We start from the raw sequence: 9,453 nt of genomic DNA, 5'->3' as shown, positions 1-9,453 counted from the left end.
CTTTTGGAGCTCTTCTGGAGTTCCAATTAGGTTTATGTCATCAACATAAACAGCGATTATAACGAACTCTGATTTTGCTTTCTTAATAAAAACACATGGACAAATGACATCATTTATATAACCTTCTTTTACCAAGTACTCACTGAGGCGATTGTACCACATGCGCCCTGATTGTTTTAGACCATACAATGATCTTTGTAATCTGATTGAATACATCTCCCGAGACTTTGAGTTAATTGCTTCAGGCATTTTAAATCCTTCAGGAATTTTCATATAGACTTCATTATCAAGTGATCCATAAAGGTAAGTTGTAACCACATCCATCAGATGTATTTCAAGGTTTTCATGTACAGCTAAACTGATAAGATATCGAAATGTTATGCCATCCATAACGGGTGAATATGTTTCTTCATAGTCGATACCGGGTCGTTGAGAGAATCCTTGTCCAACAAGGCGTGCCTTGTATCTCACAATTTCATTTCTCTCATTCCTTTTTCGCACAAAAACCCATTTATGGCCAATTGGTTTTACACCATTAGGCGTTTGGACTACAGGTCCAAAAACCTCACGTTTGGCAAGTGAATTCAATTCTGATTGAACTGCCTCTTGCCATTTTGGCCAATCATATCTTCGTCGACATTCTTCGACAGATTGGGGTTCCTGATCGTCAATGTCTTTCATAATATTTAGTGCAACATTATATGCAAAAACATTATCCACCATAATCTTCGATCGATTCAAATTTATCCCATCACTAGAAGAACTCAATGATAGTTCTTTATTTACTTGAGTCTCGGGTTCCCTAATATCTTCAGGAGTATCGGGATTAGTCAGATCTTGAATATCTTCATGATATTCTTTCGTAGTGTCATTTTGATCATTTTTCGTGTTTCTTTTTCTAGAATTTTTATCCTTAGAGCCCAATGGCCTACCACGCTTCAGGCGCGTATGAGATTCAGAGGCTATGACACTAGTAGATTGTCCCTTTGGGACATCAATTCGGATAGGCACATTCTTTGCAAGGATATGTGACTTAGTTATCCTTTTCAAATCAGTAAATGTGTCTGGTATTTGATTTGCTATTTTTTGCAAGTGAATAATCTTCTGGATCTCCTGTTCACATATGGGGGCACGTGGATCAAAATGAGATAGTGATGGCACTTTCCATGCAATTTCTCTTTTAATTTCTTTTTTTCTCTCCCCCTAATTGTGGGAAATTTGTTTCATCAAATCGACAATCTGCAAATCGGGCAGTAAATAAATCTCACATCAATGGCTCAAGATAGCGAATAATAGAGGGTGATTCAAACCCAACATATATACCTAACCTTCTTTGGGGGCCCATCTTAGTACGATGTGGTGGTGCTACAGGCACATATACAGCACAACCAAAGATTCGGAGATGAGCAATAGTTGGTTCATGACCAAATACTAATTGTGATGGGGAGTATTTATTATAATGAGTCGGTCTGAGACGAATAAGAGATGCTGCATGTAAGATAGCATGTCCCCAGACGGTAGTGGGCAACCGAGTTTTCATAAGCAGTGGTCTTGATATCAATTGTAGTCTTTTAATAAATGACTCAGCAAGGCCATTTTGGGTATGAACATGTGCTACAGGATGTTCAACTTTTATCCCAACTGATAAACAATAATCATCAAAAGATTGAGACGTAAATTCTCCGGCATTATCGAGGCGTATAGACTTAATGGGATGGTCTGGAAACTGTGCCCTTAAGCGTATTATCTGTGCTAATAATTTCGCAAACGCCAGGTTGCGAGAAGATAGGAGGCACACATGAGACCATCTTGAAGATGCGTCTATTAGGACCATAAAATATCTAAATGACCCACAAGGTGGATGAATAGGTCCACATATATCCCCATGTATACGTTCTAGAAAAGCAAGAGATTCAATGTCAACTTTCATTTGTGATGGCTTAGCTATCAATTTACCCTGATAACAAGCAGCACATGAAAATTCACCACTTTCAAGAATCTTCAGGTTCTTAAGTGGATGCCCATTTGAATTTTCAATAATTCGTCTCATCATTATTGATCCAGGGTGACCTATTCGGTCATGCCAAAGCAAAAAAGTACTTGAATCATTAAACTTCTGGTTTACGATCGAGTGTGCTTCAATTGTACTAATTTTTGCATAATACAGTCCAGAAGATAAAGTTGGCAATTTCTCCAAAACATATTTCTGGCCGGAGACATTCTTTGTAATAGCAATATATTCATCATTTATTTCGTTTAATGTCTCAGCGTGATACCCATTACGGCGGATATCTTTGAAACTTAACAAGTTTCTTGGGGATTTAGAAGAGAATAATGCATCTTCTATAACAAGTTTCGTCCCCTTAGGCAGAAATATAGTAGCTCTTCCAGAGCCTTCAATCAATTTCGAATTGCCAGAAATTGTATTAATATTTCCCCTTTTTCTACGCAAGTTAGAAAAGTATTTCTCATCTTTGAATATGGCATGCGTTGTTCCGTTATCAATCACACAAATATCTTCATGATTGGTCATTGATCCAAATAAAATTTGAGGAATTTCCATAGATTCTTCAAAAATGAAATAATAAATAAAGTGAACATCGAAGTAGATATTATGATTAGACAAAGTATTACACACATTTTATTATATAAATATGAAAACATAACCACATACAAATGACACTTATAAAATATCTAAGTTTTCACAGATCCATCACCGATCAAATGATCTATTTTCCCTTCAGGGAGTTCAAAGAAATCTGCCACATCTAGATGTATGGGCTCAATATTATCTTCAGAAATAAAATTTGCTTCAGCATCTTTTTCTGCCTTTTTGAGAGAGGCTTGATACAAATCAACTAGGTGCTTTGGCGTACGACAGGTACGTGACCAGTGCCCCTTTCCTCCACATCGGTAGCATTTATTTTCTGAGTTTTTCTTTTGCACAGCTTTATGCTTTTCATCTTTCTTTTTACACTGCTGGTGGTGAAAGATATTATTTGGTGCAAAACGAGAATCATGATTAAAATTTCTTCCTCGACCACGACCATGACCACGACTGGGGCCACAATCTCTTCCACGCCTAGAATGGCGAAAATTTGCCTCATTCACTTCAGGGAATGGGGCAGTACCAATGGGTCGGCTTTCATGATTTTTCATTAATAATTCATTATGTTGTTCAGCCACTAGAAGATGTGCGATTAGATCAGAATATTTCTTGAACTTCATTTCTCGGTATTGCTGCTGCAGGAGCATACTCGAGGCAGGAAAAGTGGAGAATGTTTTCTCCAGCATATCATGATCAGTGATATTTTCACCACATAATTTCAACTGAGAAATAATTTTAAACATGGCAGAATTATATGCTTTAATAGATTTAAAATCTTGTAGCCTTAAATGGAGCCAATCAAAACGTGCTTGTGGAAGTATGACCATCTTCAGGTGGTCATATCTATCTTTTAAATTATTCCACAGAGTAAGAGGATCTTTAACAGTGAGATATTCCATTTTCAAGTCCTCATCAAGGTGATGGCGAAGGAATATCATTGCCTTGGCACGGTCTTGGTTTGATGCCTCATTTTTATCTTTGATGGTGTCTGCCAGACCCATCGCATTAAGGTGAATTTCGGCGTCAAGAATCCAAGACATATAGGTATTGCCGGATATATCTAAAGCTACAAATTCACGTTTGGTAAGATTTGCCATTAGTAAAGAAAAATAGAAAATCAATACCTTCGAGGCTTTAAAGTATTTTCTCGGAACGACAGAGTCTCGTGCTGATAACGTGTTATAAAATGAAGCTAAAAGAGTCACAATATTAATGGATGAAAACCATAGAAATAGAATGACAAAAGAGGAGAGATTTTTACTATTCTTCCAAAATGTTTTTACAAGTGTATCTCTTATGAAAATTTATGCCTCTATTTATAGTGATACATATGTATTTAATATATGAAATGGTGGAAGAAAATGGGAAAACCATTAACATGATGGAAGAAAAAGGAAGAATCATTAACATGGTGGAAGGAGCATTATATTTGACAAAGGACATTCATAATTTCATAACAAAATTAAGTTTCTTTCTAGGAAACATCTTTGTTTAATACAGCCATACAGCTCTTTCTTAGAAAGGTTCCAAATATATAGGAGTACTTATTTAACCACATTATTACTTCGTAGATTTTTATTCTACATAGGAGCACATCATTCCAGAAATAATGATTCTGTTTGAAGTCACAAGGAATAAATAAAAGTGCCGTCCTCATCAGATCACCAAAAGTCAAGACAATGATAACAAAGTGCTGTGTTGACTAACAATTCCTTAAATAATACAATGCGTATCCAGAAAAAGTGCAATTATTTTGACTATATCTGATATTAATTATATGTAACTAGATGCTTTTGATATTATGAGTTCCCAATTTTATAGGCTGTTTGGCTAAGCTATCAAAATCTATGTATTTTAATAGTAGTTTTTTTTTTTTAATATTACTTTTGGAGAGTAACAAATTTATTTAGCTAATTAATGTAAAAAGTATTTTGCCAATATTATAGTAGTTGTCCAAGCTAGGTACTAAAAGTGCTTCTGCTAAAAGCCTTTTTTTAAAGTTTTACTATTCAAAAATCCAAACACCTTAACTTTTTAAAATAAGTACTTTCCAGAAAAAAAAATTGATTCGAAGAGCTTGACCAAATAGTTTATTAATTTAGTATATAACGAAAAGATTAGAGTATGCGGCCTTCAAACTACGATTATGACAATGAAACCGTACAGAGTAATAAAATTTAAACATGGACAATATTTGGTAACAAATGAAAAGGGAAAAAAAAATTGTATAATCGAGACTTTTAGAATAATTGTATTTGGACATGAACTTCGCTTGCAAAGAAAAATGTAGAAGTTGATGATTTGTAAGTTCAAATTATTATTTCATTTGAAATACCTCTTAGAATCAATATTTCAATTATCATATTCAATATTTGAAAATAGGGAAATAATATTTGATACCCAAACGGGTACTAAATAATGTAACGTCCTCCCCGATACCAGAAAAGCTATTTTTGTGCAAATATATAATGTACCAATCGATAGTTAATAATGTGCACCAAACCAGTTGGCTCTTGGCTGCTAGCATTTTCACGCGGTGCCTATATGATTATAATGCCGTATTGCTTAAGACTTTTGCATGTGCCAATATCTATAAATACATACATACATCCAACATACATGTAAACCTCAATATTATTACACCAAAGAACTCTACAACTCAAGACCCATTCCTCAACACAAAAATCAACCAAAAATGGCAACATCATTCACTTCTTCTCTACTTCTTCCCTCACAATTTTCACCAAAAAGAAGATCATCATCAAGAGCTCAAAGAAGAACCACAACGCTGGCAATGAAAAGAGAGGCACATGATAAGAACCACTACAATGGTTCGCGTCTTGTAGATGAGAACTTGATAGTCCTTAGAAAGAGAATTCACGAGATGAAAATGATCGAGAGGAATTACGAGCCTCCAACTGAATGGGTGGATTGGGAGAAGAGTCTTTACACGGATTACGACTCAAATATTTGTGAGGCAGTGGGATTACTGCAAGCCCAATTGATGGATACAAGACCAAGCTTGGTTTTGGGTATGGTTGCACTCATTGCATTAAGTGTGCCCACCTCAACTGCTGTACTTTTGTTTCATTTGTTAGAGTTGACAAAGGGGGTTTTGGCTGCTGGACTACATATTCCTTAACAAATATTCGTCCTTCATATATAATTTATTCTTGGGATCTATTTTACGGATTACCAAGTTGAAGAATATTACACTTAGTTCTTTTATAGGTAGTATATTCATACTACAAGCGTAGGACATATAAGCTTTATTCTTTTCATTCTTTATTCAATATTGTATTTGGATGTGTACGTTGTGCCTGGTTTGGGCAATGCTTCTTATTTGTTATAGAGTGAATAGGAACTATTATTAGTCTTGAGAACACCCTTTTTTTGTTTTTAGGTATGTATAACCATCTTATATTGATATATTCATTGGTTCGACATATTCAGATTAACATCGTATAGGGAACCATTTTAAGGAAAACCATTCCTTCGGGATTTCTTGATTAAAAGGACTTGCAATTGAGATCTTTGATTAGGGGTGAAGTAATCTCATCCATCCCACTACACTCCTTATACATAAAATAGCTACTCGTATTAAGTGCATAAGTAAATAACGTGTTTTATACATAAAGTTTATCATTTATGATTCAACTATGGTATACTTAATGTTTAGGTTTAAGTTAATTTACATATTTTATAATAGCAAATTAAGGTAGTTGTATATATGCATGAGATTAAGCTAAACTTTTTTCCCACGATAAAAATATTCAAAAGATGAAGTACCCACTTAGCTTCCGCATCCTAGTCTATACGCATTACGCATTGAGATTCTTTGCGGAGCGTCACTAAACGTGTACAACATATAATATGATTTTACCTTTCTTTTCTCAATTCTTAAGTGATTCTATCTTCTCAATAAAAATCACTCTAGACAACAGATAGTTCGGTTCTCACAATGATAAATAACATAGCAAAATGCAATATTTGATGTGAATTACAAAATACCATAAATCATCGAATTATTTAAGGCAAAATTACGCCCGAAGCCGTTAGGTCGGGGGCATGTGTCTGCTTGAACATCACGGTTCGCGTTGCCGAAAAAGGAAAAAAAAAAATCTATCTTCTCAATAAAACCCTTACCTTCACTTCTCAATCTTTGAAAGATCGTGGTGACCATATAGTTTAATATTTCTTGAGACAATAAAAAGTTGAATTCTACATAACCCTCGGCAAGAAACAACAGAGGAAGCTCATAAGTTGTGCCAATCATTGAAAACTTTCCTCCTTTTGCCTTATTTTATTTTTAATAAAGCTTCTTACTAGGAAACATCTTTGTATGGTACAGCCATATACAACAGCTCTCTATTACCAGCATTAATCTAATAAATAATTAATCACATTATTGATCCCTTACTTACCGATAAATTCTTAATTTAGTCCTTGTAACGTGTGTTTAAACACATTTAACCTTCAATTAATTGAAATACGTGGTATCGATTCTTTTGCTTTTGACTATTCAAAAATTTATCATAATTATTAATTGTTTCAAATTAAAACACTTTAATACTCATGTGTTTGTTAAGTTTGTGTTGTCACTTCATATTTGACATTATATACTTGTAATAATAATCCAAATACAGAGATCACAAACGCACATTTTAATTAATTAAAATTTAAATTAACATGCTAAATAATATATTAGAAGGATCAAAATCAGATCAAAAAAGTATTATTGTCCCTCATTAAATTATAGAATGCTATACTATAATTCTCTTAAAAATGATAGCACAACATTCCAGAACTCTGATCTGTTGGAAATCACTAAGAATTAAATAAAAGAGTGGTCCTCATCAAATCATCAAAAGTCAAGCCAAAGATAACAAATTAAAATACTATCGAGCACTGAGAAACTGTAGGTGCATCCACAACTGTTAAAAGGGAGAATATGTCTCGGTGTTATATATGTTGATATCACATGATTTAAGTGACAATTTTCCCCTTTTCTTTGACAAGTGGTGTTAATTATACGAACATGAGTACTTACTAGTCTATATATAAACGCGTTTCTAGAATAAGTATAACTATTTTGGCAATATCTAATAATATAACAGAAAGCATTTCTAGAAAAGGATATTACTTTAAAACGTGAGAAGTGGTTTTAGAAGAAATTGCTTTAAATAATGTCCAACACTGAAAACATTAGAGTACTAGATTCTTATGATATTTGCTTCAACAAATATAGGATATCTGATGATCATAATGGGAGGAGGACTTAATTTCATGCATGGAGTTTGGTACTAATTAGGGTATAAACAGTAAAGACAATTTCTTCTAGAGTGACGTGTGTGTTTAAAATACCTATGTTAGTTTTGATTTTTGTACAAATACTTTCCCAATAGCCAATTTGAATAGTTAGAAATTGAAGGGAAAAAAAACAACAAAAAATAAAATGTCTTTAAGTATATATAGCATTAGAAGATGATCATGTAATCATAAACATGAAACATTGAGTTTAAGTCGTATACACTTACGATTTAAAGAAAAGTTACATCAATCAGAAAATTATATTAATTTCTATGTGAAATAGTAATTAGTACCCTAATAAAAATAGTAAATTATTAAATTTCTTCACATGTCAAATTAAAAAATAATATCACCACATATATAATTTTCAGTTCTGATCATGAAACTATGATGCTTATTTTTAGCACGCAATCCATACTTCACGCTAAATCCTCTAAGTACATGCGATGTGACTTGGTTCCACTTGTTTATTATTGGTTGTTTCTTCTTCACAAAAAAAATTGTAAAACACGTACAAGTGGAGGTGTGATGACACGGTTTTGCCTCATTCCTTCTTTCCTAAGACATTTCTCCAAGAAAAATATCGTATTCAATTGGTCACGAAATTTAAAATAATATTTTGAAATTTCTGATTTAGAACAAGTCATAACATATATTTATATAGTTATAAGTTATTTCATTAAAATTAAAATGTAAAATTTTAAATTAAATTATTTTTGTATAAGAAAATATAATATTCTTTTTGGGAATAGACTAAACAAAGATATGACACATAAATTGGGACCGACAGGTCGATCGAGTAATATAATACGTACTAATGTTATTCTTCTATAAATATGAGAAAACACATTCTCAAAAGCACACAGAAAAAATGGCATCATCAACAACTTCTATTCTTTCGACCTCATTTCTTCCTTCCAAACCATTTTTTTCTCAAAGAAGAAGATCATCAACAAATACAAGAACAATATTGACTTTGGCTATGCGAAAAGAAGCACATGATCAGAACTCTAATAATGGTAGACATGTGGACGAGAACATGATTGTTCTTAGAAAGAGGATTCAAGAGATGAAGATGATCGAGAAGAATTACGAGCCACCAGAAGAATGGATGGATTGGGAGAAAAGCTTACATGGGAATTATAATTCGAGTATTTGTGAAGCCATGGGATTTTTGCAATATATGTTGATGAATACAAGGCCAAGCTTGGCTTTAGGCATGGTTGCACTTGTTGCATTGAGTGTGCCCACATCAATTGCAATTGTCCTTTTTCATCTCTTAGAGTTTACTAAAGGGATTTTGGCTGGTGATAATATTATTAGTTAAAGAAAAGATCTAGTTAACTAGTATATGTATATGGCTTAAAATTCTCATTTGATTTGTTATTATTGCCTGACGATTCAATATATAATGACGTAAACCAGAAAATGTTCTTTGTTATGTGTTGGTGTAGTATATATGTGTAGATGTGGATTTAAAATTGTATCTTTTTTTTTTTTGCTTTTTATGATTTTTTTAAGTTCCGTTCATGATA

The 9,453-nt window shown here is 33.2% G+C and overlaps 2 protein-coding genes across 2 annotated transcripts; both read left to right on the top strand.

Moving 5' to 3' along the window:
* The first annotated feature begins 5,244 nt into the window (after positions 1–5,244).
* Positions 5,245–6,074, top strand: LOC132614728 (uncharacterized). The gene has a single exon (XM_060329247.1). It carries the CDS (start codon positions 5,304–5,306, stop codon positions 5,748–5,750), a length of 447 nt encoding a protein of 148 aa, XP_060185230.1. The 5' UTR covers positions 5,245–5,303; the 3' UTR covers positions 5,751–6,074.
* A 2,715-nt stretch (positions 6,075–8,789) lies between these two features.
* On the top strand, positions 8,790–9,245 carry LOC132613269 (uncharacterized). The gene has a single exon (XM_060327295.1). It carries the CDS (start codon positions 8,790–8,792, stop codon positions 9,243–9,245), a length of 456 nt encoding a protein of 151 aa, XP_060183278.1.
* Positions 9,246–9,453: the final 208 nt, after the last annotated feature.

This window comes from Lycium barbarum, chromosome 10, assembly GCF_019175385.1.
Source record: "Lycium barbarum isolate Lr01 chromosome 10, ASM1917538v2, whole genome shotgun sequence".
In the NCBI taxonomy this organism is placed as follows: domain Eukaryota; kingdom Viridiplantae; phylum Streptophyta; class Magnoliopsida; order Solanales; family Solanaceae; genus Lycium; species Lycium barbarum.
The sequence above is the reverse complement of the archived record's forward strand: the minus strand, read 5'-3'. Positions and strand labels throughout refer to the sequence as shown.

Coding starts and splice junctions, on each gene's coding strand:
- LOC132614728 (XM_060329247.1), top strand. CDS start 5,304: ATGGCAACATCATTCACTTCTTCTCTACTTCTTCCCTCACAATTTTCA.
- LOC132613269 (XM_060327295.1), top strand. CDS start 8,790: ATGGCATCATCAACAACTTCTATTCTTTCGACCTCATTTCTTCCTTCC.